The sequence below is a fragment of the Ranitomeya imitator genome, chromosome 6 (assembly GCF_032444005.1).
Source record: "Ranitomeya imitator isolate aRanImi1 chromosome 6, aRanImi1.pri, whole genome shotgun sequence".
Lineage (NCBI taxonomy): Eukaryota > Metazoa > Chordata > Amphibia > Anura > Dendrobatidae > Ranitomeya > Ranitomeya imitator.
The window spans coordinates 42,973,584-42,992,533 of NC_091287.1; the positions used below are offsets into that span (position 1 = coordinate 42,973,584).

Genomic DNA, 18,950 nt, shown 5'->3' on the forward strand with positions numbered 1-18,950 from the left:
CAGATAGTAAATGCACAAAGAAGCAATTTTGCAAGTTACAGTTTATTAACATTTTCAGCCATTCTTGAGAAACCAACACTTTTCTCTTGCTTTCAGTGCGTTGCCTTGGAAGCCGACCACCCTGGCTAGACACTTCTAATTCCTTGCCAGCTTCAGTGCCATGCTTACAAGCCAGACAGCAGCAGTGGTGGTCGGTCACCTGGGCAACAAGCTGTAAACAAAAGCAGAATCTCAATATTTGAAGAACGGCTTCAAATTCTAATAAGCAGTAAATTGTAAAAATGCTTGTTTGTTTTTACAAGCACTATCTGATAATATTCATCTATAAAAATGGGAAGAACACTTTCAAATCCCGATACTTTGTCCCCAGTAAAAGTGGTTTTTATTTGGTTTCAAGTTATTTTTATTAATTTACTGGTAATATTGTAACAGAAATTAGGGAAAGTACCCTTGTAAGCCTTTCAAAAGGACGAAAATGACAAAAAATTAGCAAGACCTTAAAAGTGCCCAGACCCCAAATCCACATCATTGTTCGATGCTGTTTTTTTTTTTTCTTGTAACACATAAATGGAAAAAAAAAAGTCTATTGAACATACTGGAAACAGACGAGGATACCGCAGGCACAGATATCATAGACTGAGAACATAATGAGAAATGCCCTCCACTAACAATGTAAACGGTTGTTCTCGATCAATCTCCGCGCCCCTTGGAAATCTATAGAAAAATCAGCATTAATGTTACTGGGGTAAAACTATGCAAGCAAATATGTCTCAGTAATATTTAAGTGGCTAGTACAGCGACACCTCTGAAAAATGACAAAGCAATCCCCGGACAAAGTGAAGTGCAGATCATTGTGGCAAAAGTGTAAAGACTCATCGTGTACATTGTCATTATGGCATCAACGTTCCCAATAATCATCATTAAGCAGTCTCTTGTCTGTTTAAAAAAAAAAAAAAAAAGTTCCATCCCAAATCCAAAAATTCCGCCACCAAGGTTTTTGCCGATGCACCAGTTCACTTTAGCAATTTTTTTTTTTTTTTGCACGTTCTCTTTCCGGTAATATTATCTGCATTGAATACTGACTCAACAAATCTAATAAAAAAAATAATAAAATTAAAATAAACTGATCTACAGTTTACAGTTTCGTACAGACTTCACATGCACCATTCTCCGGTGGGATCCATATACTTCATCCATTTATCTTATTGTGGATTCTTGCATCTGTGCATTATAATTTTATTTTTTTGTGCAACTTTGTAAAGCAGATTCAAAATGTCTTTCTTCAATTAAAACATGAAAGAAAAAAAATGAAAATAAAAAATAACTAGGACTATGCCAGGAAGCGACGGATATTAGTAATTTCCCCCACACACGTCATCTTGGCCAGAAGATGTAAGTTGCCTGGGGTCTTTATCTGCATGGTGAGCATGAGTTACAGCCCGGTCTGTCTGTCTTTCCACCCATATTGCAATAATGTCGGTCTCATCTCCTCGATCTCTCTTGGCGTCAGAAGACGTTACGTCAGGATGTTGTTAATAAAGTCCAAGAAGCGCTTAGAATACTGTTCGGGATTAACAGTGGAAATCTCCGCACCTGCCTGAAAGCAAAAAAAATAGTAAGGTTTTACAGCAGGAAATAATGATATACCGTATTTTCTGCTGTATAAGACGACCCCCAACTTTTCCATATAAAATATAAAGTTTGGGATATACTCGGCGTATAAGATGGGGGTCATCTTATACGGCGTGTACGGTCTGAATGGTTCCCAAGGGTTTGGAGGAGAGGAGACTCTCCTTCAGGCCCTGGGATCCATATTTATGTAAAAAAAAAAAGAATAACAATAAAAAATAGGGATATACTTACCTTCCGAAGGCCCCCGGAGTTCTCCCGACTCTCAGCGGTGCACGTGGCGGCTTCCGTTCCCAGGGATGCATTGTGCGAAGGACCGGAGATGATGTCACGGTCGCGTGACCGCGACATCATCTCCGGTGCTTCGCGCAATGCATCCCTGGGAACAGAAGCCGCCACGTGCACCGCTGAGAGCCGTCGGAAGCTAAGTATATCCATATACCGTATATTTTTTTTTTTTACATGAGTATGGATCCCAGGGCCTGAAGGAGAGTCTCCTCTCCTCCAGATCCTGAGAACCATACAGGACCGCTCCCTGCACACGCCGTACCCGACGAATAAGACTACTCCCGACTTTTGAGAAGATTTTCAGGGGTTAAAAAGTCATCTAATACGCCGGAAAATACGGTATGTAATACAGTATAAGAGATTGTCCTAGACTTTGGCTGCAAATTTAAAGGGGTATTACAATTATAAATGTTTGCTTGGTGATCGCAGATTGCTAACCCTCCCCCCACTGATTTGGGAGCTCACTTTCTACACCTATGGTAAACTATAAGGGTGAGTGCCTGCACCACCAGCTCTGCAGCTCTTTCCTCTCTGCGACAACAAACAAGCTCTCCGTGCATGTGCTGTGACAGTGACACAGTGACGACACATGCAGCACCGATCAGCCGGCGCGCTCCATGTATCCGGGTTCCCTTTGCAGCTTATTCGGCAAGCGCTATAGCTTGCCGAATAAGCTGGGACCCGAAGAAATAGTAAAAAGCTCTACTTTTGTCTCAACGGACCAGAGAACATTTTCCAAAACGTTTTAGGCTTTTTCAGGTAAGTTTTGGCAATCTCCAGCCTGGCTTTTTTAAGCCTCGGGGTAAGAAGTGGGGTCTTCCTATGTCTCCTACCGTACAGTCCCTTTTCAGTCAGACGCCGACGGACAGTACGGGTTGACACTGTTGTACCCTCGGACTGCAGGGCAGCTTGAACTTGTTTGGATGTTAGTCGAGGTTCTTTATCCAACATCTGCACAATCTTGCGTTGAAATCTCTTGTCAATTTTTCTTTTCCGTCCACATCTAGGGAAGTTAGCCACAGTGCCATGGGCTTTAAACTTCTTGATGACACTGCGCACGGTAGACACAGGAACATTCAGGTCTTTGGAGATGGACTTGTAGCCTTGAGATTGCTCATGCTTCCTCACAATTTGGTTTCTTAAGTCCTCAGACAGTTCTTTGGTCTTCTTTCTTTTCTCCATGCTCAATGTGGTACACACAAGGACACAGGACAGAGGTTGAGTCAACTTTAATCCATGTCAACTGGCTGCAAGTGTGATTTACTTATTGCCAACACCTGTTAGGTGCCACAGGTAAGTTACAGGTGCTGTTAATTACACAAATTAGAGAAGCATCACATGATTTTTGAACGGTGCCAATACTTTTGTCCACCCTTTTTTTATGTTTGGTGTGGAATTATATCCAATTTGGCTTTAGAACAATTCTTTTTATGTTTTTTCATTTAAGGCAAATTAAATGAAGATAATAAAGAATTTGTGTTTGCAATCATTTTCAGGACGAAACTGAATATTATCTGACAGAATTGCAGGGGTGTCAATACTTTTGGCCACAACTGTATATACAAACGCAAACATAAAGCGTCATATGAATGGGACCCTTAGAGGTTCATAAGCAACAAGAAAGGGTAAATGAAAATGCTCTGTAGTTTTAGTTATGATACTTACTCCATGTTTAACAGTTTTTGCTGCGTGTGCTGCTTTCTTTTTCGCATCATAGTGAGTCAAGATATCAATAATGGCCATAAAGTAAACTTCCTTCCTTGGAGCATCTGTAAAGTAACACACAAAAAATAATTCCTTAATCAGCATTTTTTGGTTAAGGCTTAGTGTTAAATAAAAAAAAAAAAAAAGTGTCAGAAAAGTGTCCTGGAGAAGTGAACAGAAAATCCAGGACAGTTCATAAAAATAGGGCACTTTCTGTACTGCCCGTAACAAAAATTTCAGGCATCTGTGATTTTTTTTTTTTATTGTAAATCTCATAATTTTACAGTTTGCAGTGAATGCAGCGGATGTCTTCATATCAGAATTATGAGCTGTAGACATGGATCACTTGTAATGATAATGATTTATTATGGTTTTTCCAATGTGTCCGTTCATAATTTTTTGATAAACAGTCCAAAAAATAAAAATACAAAATCAAGTTGGCAACCTTGATAAGATATTGCTGAAGAAAAAAAAAAAGGAAAAACCATGGATAAGACAGGTGACATGAAGCAGAATTACCATGAGTGATAAACAGTTATGTCCATAAATATTGGGCCAGTTCTTAGAGAAGGATTGTTTTATTGTCCTCTGACAATAAAAAAGTTGCGATTTCTTGTAAAACATTGGAGGAGATTTAGCAAGCCAACTGGAGAATTCTAGCACAATTTGCACCAAAAATGGTCTTTCCTGACTTATCCTTGACTTTATTACATGTTTTAGGCTTTACTGAAAATAGGTGTGACTTTATGAAAGGCGAATGTGGTCTAAAATGCAATATTATATACCAAAAGATGCAAAAAATGTTTGCCACAATGTAAAGGCCCCTTCACATTAAGCGACGCTGCAGCGATACCGACAACGATCCGGATCGCAGCAGCGTCGCTGTTTGGTCGCTGGAGAGCTGTCACACAGACAGCTCTCCAGCGACCAACTATCCCGAGGTCCCCGGTAACCAGGGTAAACATCGGGTAACTAAGCGCAGGGCCGCGCTTAGTAACCCGATGTTTACCCTGGTTACCATGCTAAAAGTAAAAAAAAAACAAACACTAGATACTTACCTACCGCTGTCTGTCCTCCAGCGCTGTGCTCTGCTTCTCTGCTCTCCTCCTGTACTGGCTGTGAGCCGGAAAGCAGAGCGGTGACGTCACCGCTCTGCTTTCCGGCCGCTGTGCTCACAGCCAGTACAGGAGGAGTGCAGAGCACAGCGCTGGAGGACAGACGGCTGTAGGTAAGTATCTAGTGTTTGTTTTTTTTTACTTTTAGCATGGTAACCAGGGTAAACATCGGGTTACTAAGCGCGGCCCTGCGCTTAGTTACCCGATGTTTACCCTGGTTACCAGTGAAGACATCGCTGGATCAGTGTCACACACGCCGATCCAGCGATGTCAGCAGGAGTCCAGCGACGAAATAAAGTTCTGGACTTTATTCAGCGACCAACGATCTCCCAGCAGGGGCCTGATCGTTGGTCGCTGTCACACATAACGATTTCATTAACGATATCGTTGCTACGTCACAAATAGCAACGATATCGTTAACAATATCGTTATGTGTGAAGGTACCTTAAGCAAACCAATAGGTGGTATAAGCATGGACTATACAGTCTTACAGCTGGTGCTGATGCAAATCAGACATGAGGGAAATGTTATATATTGATGTTTTGCTGTGGTACAACGATCTGGATTAAAGCGATAATCATTCAAAGTTTGAAAATTGCAAAGTTAACATTTGTCAAATTTCTGATATTTTTTTAATAAATAAAACACAAAACATATAAACATAAATTTACCATTAACAAAGTACAATATGTCATGAAAAAAACAATCTCAAAATCATTGTGATCTGTTGAAGCATTGCGGAGTTATTACCACATAAAGGGACACTGGTCAGATTTCAGAAATTTGGCACCGTCACTAAGGGGTTATAATGGCAAAATCCCACAAATATAAAGGCTCCAAAAAAAAAAAAAGGCCCATATATACGCTAAAACTTACGCCAAAACATGGGCATTAGCACAACCCAAACTACTGGGAAAAAAATTGAAGAATATATAAGAATATATCTTTATTATATTATCAAGCGAAAATATGCCCATGATTACCGTATATACTCGAGTATAAGCCGAGATTTTCAGCCCACTTTTTTGGGCTGAAAGTCCCCCTCTCGGCTTGTACTCGAGTCATACCCAGGGGTCGGCAGGGGAGGGGGAGCAGGGGCTGTCTAGTTATACTTACCTGCTCCTGGCGCGGTCCCTACATGTCCCTGCTTCTTCCAGCGCTGCAGCTTCTTCCTGTAGTGAGCGGTCACATGGTACCGCTCATTACAGTAATGAATGTGCGGCTCCACCTCCCATAGAGGTGGAGCCGCATATTCATTACTGTAATGAGCGGTAACGGTGACCGCTCACTACAGGAAGAAAATGCGGCGCTGGGGAACAGATCTGCAGCGACGGCGCCAGGAACAGGTAAGTATGATGGGGGCAGTGAGCGATACTCACCTGCTCCTCGTGCCATCGGCAGTGCCGCTGTGTCTTCCGTAGTGACGCTCAGGTGAGAGGGGGCGGTGATTAGTGTGCGCGCCGCCCTCTTCCTGAACGTCGGCGCAGAGGATGGGAAGACACAGCGGCGGTCAGCAGTGGAACGGGAAAGGTGAGTATAGCAAGTTCCGGGGGCCTGAGAGGTGAGTATGTAATTTTTTTATTTTTTTAATCGCAGCAACAGCATATGGGGCAAATATCTGTATGGGGCATCTTATGTGGCCATGTGCAGCGTTATATGGGGGCAAATATCTGTATGGGGCATCTTATGTGGCCATGAGCAGCGTTATATGGGGGCAAATATCTGTATGGGGCATCTTATGTGGCCATGTGAGGCATGATATGGGGGCAAATATCTGTATGGGGCATCTTATGTGGCCATGTGAGGCATGATATGGGGGCAAATATCTGTATGGGGCATCTGTATGGGGCCATGTGCAGCATGATATGGGGGCAAATATCTGTATGGGGCATCTTATGTGGCCATGTGCAGCATTATAAGGGGGCAAATATCTGTATGGGGCATCTTAAGTGGCCATGTGAGGCATGATATGGGGGCAAATATCTGTATGGGGCATCTGTATGGGGCCATGTGCAGCATGATATAGGGGCAAATATCTGTATGGGGCATCTGTATGGGGCCATGTGCAGCATAATATGGGGGCAAATATCTGTATGGGGCATCTTATGTGGCCATGTGCAGCATGATATGGGGCAAATATCTGTATGGGGCATCTGTATGGGGCCATGTGCAGCATAATATGGGGGCAAATATCTGTATGGGGCATCTTATGTGGCCATGTGCAGCATGATATGGGGCAAATATCTGTATGGGGCATCAGTATGGGGCCATGTGCAGCATGATATGGGGGCAAATATCTGTATGGGGCATCTTATGTGGCCATGTGCAGCATGATATGGGGGCAAATGTCTGTATGGAGCATCTTATGTGGCCATGTGCAGCATTATATGGGGCAATTATCTGTATGGAGCATCTTATGGGGCCATAATCCACATTTGTGCAGCATTATATGGGGCATATTTTAATATGGAGCATCTTATGGAGCCCATTATAAACTGTATGGAGCATTATATGGGGCTCCTGATTCAATATGGATATTCAAAAATACTTAACCTACTGATGTCTCAATTAATTTTACTTTTATTGGTATCTATTTTTATTTTTGAAATTTACCGGTAGCTGCTGCATTTTCCACCCTAGGCTTATACTCGAGTCATTAAGTTTTCCCTGTTTTTTTGTGGCAAAATTAGGGGGGTCGGCTTATACTCAGGTCGGCTTATACTCGAGTATATACGGTAGTTAGCCAGCCAGAGAAAAAAAAAAGAAAAAAGACAAAAGTCACCTCACCCCAACAAGAACATAATGAATCTCTGCTACCAAATTAATTGACCCCGCAAAAAAGTATCAACAATAAATAAATCTACAAGTATGATGATATAATCAATAAATATTCTTATTAAATCCACATGAAGAAGACGTCAGTAAAGCAACCATACGAAAGGATATGTGACCTTGCTAATAACCGCACCGTAAGATCAATGAAGGCTGCCCAGATGCCTGCACTAGACACGGACACATCCTACATAAGCCGTCCCAAGTATGGGCTGAAAAAAATAATGTTCTAAAGAATTAGAACTTACGTTCATGGCTTTTTATTCCATACACATCAATGGTTGGGTCAAACTCCCCAGGAAGAAGTGGCTTTGTGCTGTTTAATGTGTTTCCGGGGCTGTCTGGTGGAGTGCCCACCGGATGCGTTCCATCACTTTCTCCTTCTTCTTCACCATCGTTGTCCTCACTCTCTACATCTTCCTGCTCTGCCCTTTCCACGTCGTGGATACCCACCAAGAGGCTGTAGTCCATCAGCTTCAACTGGGACAAAAACTAGAAACCAAAATGCAGTTACAAGTTAGAAGGGAACACAAAGGAATCTATTTTCGGGTTCCCTGACAATCGGCAGATCACAACAGTCACCAGTGGATATGAGGCTAATAGGCAAGAATCCTCAATTGGTGACCCATGTATCATCCTATCCTAGAGGGCAGGTATCTGCCGTTTCCCGTTAGCACCTCATCCACAAGAAACCCTTATGGTTGCCACTTTTTCCACTTTGCAGGTTCTAATGGACTCCAAGTAGTCAGCAAGCTCAAAATGCGTCGGAGACACAAAACCATGAGTCTCACCTCGACATCCTTCTTTAGCTTCTCCCGGAACATCTTTTTGTTATCTTCATCAATGCAGATTTTTTGACCGTCATTGATGAAGTCATTATCTTTGTATGTTGGTAACTCTTTGGCCTAAAAGAAAATGCAGAATAATCTCTGAATCTATGTAAAATTTTACATGATGCCTACAGTAATGATACTCTATGGGAACAATTCACTAGCAACTAATATCATAGCTAAGAGGGCCAAACCTGCTATCCAATATATATGGGGACCTCCTGACTCAGGGAAAGAGATGATTGGGCAGATGGATTTCAATCTGCCCTATCCCAGGGAAGATAATTTGCCACCAGCAGTGTGTGTAGTCGCTTTCTCTCGTCTCCCCATTCAGAACAAATATATGTTCAGCTAAGCTGCTCAAAATAATTTTTAAACACAACTATTCTACATGAAAAGGTCCTTGGACATTATTTTAAATGGGATATTATAGTTACCTACTAAGTTCCTTCGTGTATGTCCACGTTTGCAAGCATTTTCTCCATGTATTGGAAATGAAAAATGAAGCAAGTTTGCACAAAATCTTGAAGATGTTTTTTCCCTTTCAGAAAATCTTCATCACCATCTGCAGCTTGTTGCAAAATAACACAAAATTGTGCTTTACTCATTGTCCCCAGGTCCAGCGCAGAGTCTCCGCGAGTGCTCCTATGTTCAGTATTAACTAAGCGGCTCTGATGGGGGTATCCCATCAACATGGGCAAATCGACTGAGCTCATTGATTGGCTGACGAGCTGTCGATGTGACATCAGCGTCACAGCCCAAAAGGGACATCGGGAGCAGCGCCAGAAACCAAGCCATGGACCCGCAGACTGTGAGTAAAGCACATTTCCATTTTTCATTTATTTTTATTTTTTGTAACAGACTGCGGCCAGGGACGACGAAAATGTTCCGAAAGGGGACAACCTCTTTAATTTGAAACATTTTGTGTCCACAGCTCCTGCGCGGGGCTATATGTTTTCATGCCAACAAGCCTGGTTAATCCGAGCCTACAATTATGCTCTGCATCCGCAGTCCAATAATTCTTCCTAAGGTGCATTTGTTAGATTAGAAAATAATAAAATTAGATGTACTGAAGGATCAGACTACACATGGCTCGTTTGTTGTCTGATACCATGGAGACACATGGCTAAGCATGGGAGCTGTAAACACAAAAGGATGTGAAAATTTAAACTACGGTATTTGCAAATTTGCTTCATTTTTTTTTCTTGATATTCCCTTCATATTGTGAGCTGATCTAGGAGAATAGAATTGGCACAAATGTGTGCAGATCGGCCAAAGTTAATCTAAAGGTTATTTCCTATATCTAGAAAGCGACGCTGCAGGGAATCGAGCGTTGACGTGCGCCGATTGGATAACATATGTGTTTGATCTGTTAGGAAAAGCGATACAATGAATTTAGTGAGATGTTCCATCCCGGGAGGAATGCGTCGTACACTTTTTTCCCCCCATTTTGTATTCTTCACTGAGCAGCTGACGTCCTGGCACCGCGCCCAGACTGTCAGTACTGAAAAAGAAGTACGCCGAACTGAAACCACTACTTTTAGGCCATACCGGAGCTGCACCTCCTCTCTGAAAAGACCGGGCCACCGGGGAGCTAAGTGCTTCCTCCCATGCTAATCTGTCTGAGCGATGGGCTCCTGAGTGATGTCCTATCAATGAACAATGAATCTTCTGGGAGAAGGGGAAAAAGTCAAAACAGATGCAAGAATGTGTCAACCGTAGGAGGTCGGATAAGATGAAGAGGAGAACGGCCGACCAAGAACATATTTGGAGACAATCAGCTATAAATACAATATGGAACATCATATGGGCATGGTCAGGAGAACACGTGCGCGAGAAAACAATGCAACAACCCAAATAACCAATCACATTCACTTCCAGAACGGCCAAAAAAATGTGGACACTCCATGGGTTATGTCAGATTCATTCTGGATAAGAAGGAAATCGCACATTGGAATAAGGAGAACTTTGCACAATTCTCCCAGGATCTCCAGGTGGATGATAAATCGCTGAATTTAATTTTGCGAAACAAAAAAGTATAAAAAAAAATAAAAAAAATAATTTTTACAAAGTTATGTTGCTTTAGTGCTTGTTCACGTGTCCAATTTTCTTGTTTTTTTTTTTCACAGATAGAACTTGTATCTATCCCATATATTTATGGGTCCAAAATATCAGAGACGTGTTTGGTTTTGATTCGAGAATAGGATCAACATCGGCAATGCAAATATAAATAAAATTTGGACTGCACTCGGATGACATCCGAGTGGGGTCAGATTTTCATGGACAGTCAGAATGGAGGTGTAGAATTTTTTTTTTTTTCTTCTCTCCACGTCTAAGAAAAACTGATGACAATCGGACCAAACTCTGATCAAAATAATTGGTCCATTTTTCTAGCGCGTGGAAAATACTGATATCTAGACGAGCCTTTATAGTTAGCGGAGTACATTGGAACCTGCCACTATGTTATATATGGAGTTACAAAAAAATAAAATAAATAAATAATATGCTGGCAGGAATGCCGTCCAAAAAGACGCTTCAAAGGAAAACATCGCTAGCATTTTTCTTAAGCTTTTGGTGCTTCAAAAAATGATGCTGGAGTATAACAGACCCAAAGGGATTTCTCCAGTATTAGAAAAGATTTAGAATTTTGGATTTTAGAATTTTTCTTTGTGCAAATAATTACACAATTGTGCCTTTTCTCGCTTAATAGAATTAAAAATAATTTTTGCAATTAAAAATTTTGCCCAGTTTGCTTTCTACACCTTGTGTGTTGTACTGTCTATTGCCGGCTGCAGAATGAGTTAACTGAGTGTCCATCAGTGACCTCATTCTGTTGGTCTGACATGGAGTTTGTACTTTTTTATCTGTCTTTTTATTTTAGCTCCTCTTAACTGATTTATGACCACAGACTACACTAAAGTACAGTACAGGGAAAAAAAATAAATAAGAGCCCAACGGTGGTAAAATTTTAATGAAGAGCTATTGCAAAAAAAATGATCTTCAGCCCCAAATACATTCAATTAAAAGAAAAATTATATTTATATTGTCGTCAAAGGTCTGCAACTTCTTTATAGGTCCCGTGGTTAATAATAATAATTATATGCACTGTACCTTTTCTTTGTCGCTGGCTTCTCTTGCCACAGTGGATCCCTATAGAATTATAAGGAGAGATGATGGTTAAAGCATTAAGATGATTTATAATGTCCAGCAATATTAAATATTAAATCCTACAAAGAACATTTATCACTATTCACAGGATAGGCCATAAATGTTTGATTGCTGGAGGCCCCACCACTGTGACCTCAACATTAAAATATACTATAAAAAATAAAATATATTTTACACACACACATATATACCGTATATATATCCCATTAATATGATATATATAAGTTTTATGGTCAATATTATATTTTTAATGAACCTTTATGTTCAATATATTTTATTATTTTTTAGTATTACTTTTTATGGTTAATATTTTATATTTTAATTTATGAATTGCTATGGACAATATTTTTTATATTATTATGGAGAGTATATTATATTTTATTTTTATGGTCAATATTTTATTATACATTTTTATGGTCAGTATTTTTTTTTATATTTTATTTTATTTTTATGGTCAATCTTTTATACTAGATGGAGGCCCGATTCTAACGCATCGGATATTCTAGAATATGTATGTACTGTAGTTTATTTATGAAGATTTAAGAATAATGCAATGAATACACAGGATTTTCCGGGTATAATATATACATCATCATTAAATTTTATTGCTCATAGAACTTAATACAACTGAACGAAATTGGTTAAATTCCGGGCCAATATCGCCGATGGGTCGCGACCAATCAGAGAAGCGTGGTTCAAATCCCGTGCCAATTCGCGGCCGGACTGCGCCTGTCGCTGATTGGTCACGGGCGGCTGGCGTGACCAATCAGCGATGCGGGATTTCCGTTACAGACAAACAGACAGAATAAGATGATTATATAGTAGATACTATTTTTATGATTTATGATATTTTATGGTCTTTGCCAAGAGGGCGTGGCTCACAATTTCTGGACACGCCCAGAGGTTCCTTTGAGCAACACCCTTTGGATGAAGAACATGAAATGTACTAGAAAAAAAAAGGCTGATCTCTTATGGAGGATTAAGAAAAAAAAAAATTTTTTTTTTATAATTATATATATATATATATATATATATATATATATATATATATATATATATATATATATATATATTTATTTATTTATATTTTACTCAGGGGAGCAGCGAGAATAAAGCAGGAGAAAAAACTGGATAACTTAAAAAAACAAAACAAACCTTCAATACTGTCTCCATATTCAGTTATAATGTTTCCGTGTTCCAGGAGAGAAGCATTATAGACCATACAATGACTTAATTGCAAAGGTCAATTTGACTTTTACTCGACATACAGAAATTATTGATGAGTGGATCTAGAATAAATCATTATTTCTAGGATAAGACTGGAGAAAGCTCCTATAAATAATTCATGAACTTCGAAAAAAAAAATGTACACTGAACATTCTGCTGCTGATTGCTGGATAAAAGCCGCTCATCCTTCCTTCCCTTATAGGCACAATTCCCGTCCGTCAGACGTCCGCCTACAGAAGGCTCCTTGGCCTGATTACAGAAAAAGTCCAGAAGAGAGAATTATAGAAAAACCTGCTTGTATCGGAGTCATCAGAGATCTCATCAAAAACCCCAAATTTTTTTTTATTTTTATGCTTCGTTAAATCAGTCAGAAGTTCTTTTCTCCTGTGGTGTAATTTTTCTGCACAACTCTGGTAAAGGATCCACCACTCATTTATTCCCCTTTTTTATCTTAGTTTTTCTTTTACTTATAGGTATTCATTTTTGGCTAAAAATCATTTTTTTTTGCCATAGGGTTTTATTAAAAATGTTGCACAATTTGGCTTTTTCAGGCTTTTTGTTTCCCTGCACATTTAAACTTTGATGTGGTCTGTGGTCCTAAATCAGCTGAGTGGAGCTCAGAAAAAAAAACAGATAAAAGGACTACAAACGCCATCAGACTGTCAGAACAAACTCACTGATCAATTCTTCGTTAACTCATTCTGCATCCAATAGTACATAGTGAAACACAAAGGCTATAAAAGTCACAAGGTGCAACATTTTTAATTAAACCCAAATTACAAAAATGATTTCTAGCACCAAAAAGATTAATTTAAGTACAAAAAAAAAAAAAAAAGGCATTGTCATTCTTCATGGAATTAATACACTTGACACTAACGTGAAAAGGTTGCAAAAAACATATCGAAGATAAGGACCCAAAAAAGTGGCGGTTGTAGTAGCCAACCCCTTATACATAGGGCCAACCTGGAAAAGACTGTTTGCAAAATTCCAACATCAGAAATGTAAGAGCCGTAATCACAAATGATACTTCATTATTCCAGTGACGTCCACATCACACAATTCCACCATACACACACCGACATCGTACCTACCTTTAGGTCATATTTCCTATACACAGAAAGTCGATGGCTAAATACGTTCCTCGTGACAATCATATACGTTTCGACACCATCCACATTTAGCCGATACATGCCCAAAAATTGGGGTAGAAGGGTGTTTCCATGGCATTCAACAATAAACTATGGACAAAAGACAAAAGTAGAAAAACAATAAATAAGACTAAGAACAGAACACCACTTATCGGGGGCATTCTCATTGATCTCGAGCCATACGTTTGCCAAACAGATCAGGAACGCTGCAGTCATGCATATCAATAAGCCTTAAATCATCCGATGGGCGGTCAAAACAATATTCTAAAGTCCGTACACATTGGTAGGCCTTTTGTTTTGCTGTAAATAATATTGTAGTCAACTCTGCTATTCTAATATGAGACATTCAGTAAAAAAAACCAAAAAAACATTTGATTGATTCAGATGGAGGCAAAAAAATATATATATATATATATATATATATATATATATATATATATATATATATATATATATATATATATATATATATATATATATATAAAAATTCTTTTTGCCCTACAGTGGAATTAAAGGGACTCTGTCACCTGAATTTGGCGGGACTGGTTTTGGGTCATATGGGCGGAGTTTTCGGGTGTTTGATTCACCCTTTCCTTACCCGCTGGCTGCATGCTGGCCGCAATATTGGATTGAAGTTCATGCTCTGTCCTCCATAGTACACGCCTGCACCAGGCAATCTGGCCTTGCGCAGGTGTGTACTATGGAGGACAGAGAATGAACTTCAATACAATATTGCAGCCAGCATGCAGCCAGCGGGTTAAGGAAAGGGTGAATCAAACACCCGAAAACTCCGCCCATATGACCCAAAACCAGTCCCGCCAAATTCAGGTGACAGAGTCCCTTTAAAAATGTCTAATCAGCTAAGGATTTTACATTTGCACCCAAAGATCTTTGTTTAAGGCTTCCTTCACATGTCCGTATTTCCAGTACGTGGCTTCCTTTTCCTTTTTTTTTTTCCACAGATACCATCAGTACCCATTATAATCTATGGTGCTGTTCACGAGTCCGTTTTTTACCAGCAGCATGGATGACAAGGGCCAATACAAGTCTATAGGTCTGTGTAAAACACGAACAGAACACAGATGCAATCCATGTTTAACGTGCAAATTATAGGAGAAGCTTTGTAACTGAATTTTCTTAAGCCATAACGGGAAAAATAACGGCTGGCACACTGATCCAAAACTCTGATGACACTGGTACAGTTTTTTACGGTATCGGTATTATATGGATGTGTAAAGGGGGCATAAGACTGAACCCATTTCCGCAAGCTGAAGAAAGTTTTGTAGGATTTTAAAACAACAGTGTTGTTTAAAAAAAAATAAAACTGTTTAGGGTATGTTATGAGTGCATAATTCAATCCTTTCCCTTTAAATCCTACATTAGCATCACTGCTGGGCCTGACTGCATCTACAGTTCTACACTGTGTGCAGAATTATTAGGCAAGTTGTATTTTGATCACATGATACTTTTTATACATGTTGTCCTACTCCAAGCTGTTCAGGCTCGAGAGCCAACTACCAATTAAGTTAATCAGGTGATGTGCATCTCTGGAATGAGGAGGGGTGTTGTCTAATGACATCAATACCCTATATAAGGTGTGCTTAATTATTAGGCAACTTCCTTTCCTTTGGCAAAATGGGTCAGAAGAGACAGTTGACAGGCTCTGAAAAGTCCAAAATTGTGAGATGTCTTGCAGAGGGATGCAGCAGTCTTGAAATTGACAAACTTTTGAAGCGTGATCACCGAACAATCAAGCGTTTCATGGCAAATAGCCAACAGGGTCGCAAGAAGCGTGTTGGGCAAAAAAGGCACAAAATAACTGCCCATGAATTGAGGAAAATCAAGCGTGAAGCTGCAAAGATGCCATTTGCCACCAGTTTTGCCATATTTCAGAGCTGCAACGTTACTGGAGTAACAAAAAGCACAAGGTGTGCGATACTCAGGGACATGGCCAAGGTAAGGAAGGCTGAAAAATGACCAACTTTGAACAAGAAACATAAGATAAAACGTCAAGACTGGGCCAAGAAATATCTTAAGACTGATTTTTCAAAGGTTTTATGGACTGATGAAATGAGAGTGACTCTTGATGGGCCAGATGGATGGCCAGAGGCTGGATCAGTAAAGGGCGGAGAGCTCCATTCCGACTCAGGCTAGTTTCACATTTGCGTTTTAAAACGCAGCGTTTAAAACGCATCCGTAGGTGGTGAAAAAAACACATGTAAATGCGTACAAATGCTGCATTTTTTAGACGCATGCGTTTTCGTATGCGGTAAAAAAACGCCGTGTTTTTACGCGTTTACATGCGTTTTTTCCTGCGTTTGCGTTTTTGATACGCATGATGAGAAATTTCACAAGAGAAAAATCAAGATCCAGACACCGCCAATGGGACTACAGAGGGCGTGTGACATGACTCTGTGGACCAAAATATGGAAGAATTGTAGCTCTCAAAATGTGGTAAAGCAAAAAATATTTTTTGGAATAAAAAGCATCTTTAGTGTGTGACAGCTGCCAATCATAAAAATCAACTAGAAAACCCACTATAAATAGAAATGGATAGGGTTAGGGCTAGGGTTAGGATCCCTAGGGTTAGGGGTTGGGTTAGGGGTTAGGATCCCTAGGGTTAGGGGTAGGGTTAGGATCCCTAGGGTTAAGGTTAGGGTTTGGATCCCTTTATCACCTTGATGGTGGGGGGTGGCTTATCAGTGTGTAGACTTGTTTTTTTCTATTGAAACGCATGCGTTTAAAAACGCAACCAAACGCATGTGCTTAAAAACACATGCGTTTACATAGACAGCAATGCGTTTTTTTGCGGCAAAAAAGGCCTCTAGAAATTACTACATGTTGCATTTCCACAAAAAAACGCAAGCATAGAAACGACGCATGCGTCGTCAAACGCGGCCAACGCGTACAAAAAAAAGCATGCGTTTTTAATGTTAAATATAGGGAAAAAAATGCATGCGTTTATATGCGTTTAAACGCAGCGGCAAAAAACGCAACTATGAAACCAGCCTCAGACGCCAGCAAGGTGGGGGTGGGGTACTGTATGGGCTGGTATCATCAAAGATGAACTTGTGGGACCTTTTCGGGTTGAGGATGGAGTGAAGCTCAACTCCCAGACCTACTGCCAGTTTCTGGAGCATAACTTCTTCAAGCAGTGGTACAGGAAGAAATCGGTATCGTTCAAGAAAAACATGATTTTCATGCAGGACAATGCTCCATCAGATGCCTCCAAATACTCCACAGCGTGGCCGGCCAGTAGAGGTCTCAAAGAAGAAAAGATAATGACATGGCCCCCTTGTTCACCTGATCTGAGCCCCAGAGAGAACCTGTGGTCCCTCATAAAATGTGAGATCTACAGGGAGGGAAAACAGTCCACCTCTCGGAACAGTGTCTGGAGGCTGTGGTGTCTGCTGCACGCAATGTTGGTCGTAAACAGATCAAGCAACTGACAGAATCTATGGATGGAGGCTGCTGAGTGTCATCATAAAGAAAGGGGGCTATATTGGTCACTCATTTTTTTTGTTTTGTTTTTGCATGTCAGAAATATTTATTTCTAAATTTTGTTTTACCTGGTGGAAATAAACGAGAGATTGGAATATATTTGGTTTTTATTAAGTTGCCTAATAATTCTGCACAGTAATAGTTACCTGCACAAACTCTCTACTGCCATACTTTTAAATTTCTAGTCATAGTCATAATTAAAGGGGTTATCGAAGACTTTAATGAGTGGGATAAGAAGTCAAAAAAGGGTTCACAGCTATCTGAACACATGTCCTAAATGTCTGTGGTACAGTGCCTTGCGAAAGTATTCGGCTCCCTGGAACTTTTCAACTTTTTCCCACATATCATGCTTCAAAACCTAAAGATACCAAATGTAAATTTTGGTGAAGAATCAACAACAAGCGGAATACAATTGTGAAGTTGAACGAAATTTATTGGTTATTTTAAATTTTTGTAGAAAATCAAAAACTGAAAAGTGGGGCGTGCAATATTATTCGGCCCCTTTAACTTAATATTTTGCTGCGCCACCTTATGCTGCGATTACAGTTTTCAGCTCTGGGTCTGGACTTTGACTTGGCCATTCTAATACCTAGATACGTTTAATTGTGAACCATTCCATTGTAGATTTTGCTTTATGTTTTGGATCATTGTCTTGTTGGAAGACAAATCTCCGTCCCAGTCTCAGGTCTTTTGCAGACTCCAACAGGTTTTCTTCAAGAATGGTCCTGTATTTGGCTCCATTCATCTTCCCATCAATTTTAACCATCCTCCCTGTCCCCTGCTGAAGAAAAGTAGGCCCAAACCATGATGCTGCCACCACCATGTTTGACAGTGGGGATGGTGTGTTCAGGGTGATGAGCTGTGTTGCCTTTACACCAAACATATCGTTTGGAATTGTTGCCAAAAAGTTTGATTGTGATTTCATCTGACCAGAGCACCTTCTTCCACATGTTTGGTGTGTCTCCCAGGTGGCTTGCTGCAAACTTTAAAAGCCACTTTTTATCGATATCTTTGAGAAATGGCTTTCTTATTGCCACTCTTCCATAAAGGCCAGATTTGTGCTGTGTACGACTGATTGTTGTCCTATGAACAGACTGTCCCACCTCAGCTGTAGATCTCTGCAGTTCATCCAGAGGGATCGTGGGCCTCTTGGCTGCATCTCTGATCAGTCTTCTCCTTGTTTGAGATGAAAATTTAGAGGGACGGCCGGGTCTTGGTAGATTTGCAGTGGTATGATACTCCTTCCATTTCAATATGATCGCTTGCACATTGCTCCTTGGGATGTTTAACGTTTTGGAAATCATTTTGTATCCAAATCCGGCTTTAAACTTCTCCACAACAGTATCTCGGACCTGCCCGTTGAGTTCCTTGGTCTTCATGATGCTCTCTGTGCTTCAAACAGAACCCTGAGACTATCACAGAGCAGGTGCATTTATACGGAGACTTGATTACACACAGGTGGATTATATTTATCATCATTAGGCATTTAGGACAACATTGGATCATTC

The 18,950-nt window shown here is 40.2% G+C and overlaps 1 protein-coding gene across 2 annotated transcripts in view; it reads right to left on the reverse strand.

Annotated features, from left to right (window-relative positions):
* Positions 1-939: 939 nt before the first annotated feature.
* The window catches only part of PIP4K2A (phosphatidylinositol-5-phosphate 4-kinase type 2 alpha), a 153,399-nt gene continuing 135,388 nt past the window's right edge, over positions 940-18,950 (reverse strand). For both annotated transcript variants that reach the window (XM_069729555.1, XM_069729553.1), the window contains 6 exons: positions 13,885-14,031; positions 11,510-11,548; positions 8,360-8,473; positions 7,817-8,060; positions 3,583-3,686; positions 940-1,597 (listed from right to left, as the gene is read on the reverse strand). In XM_069729555.1, coding sequence (XP_069585656.1) covers positions 1,517-1,597; positions 3,583-3,686; positions 7,817-8,060; positions 8,360-8,473; positions 11,510-11,548; positions 13,885-14,031 — 729 coding nt within the window. In that variant the 3' untranslated portion in view covers positions 940-1,516. The remainder of the gene's footprint in view (positions 1,598-3,582; positions 3,687-7,816; positions 8,061-8,359; positions 8,474-11,509; positions 11,549-13,884; positions 14,032-18,950) is intronic.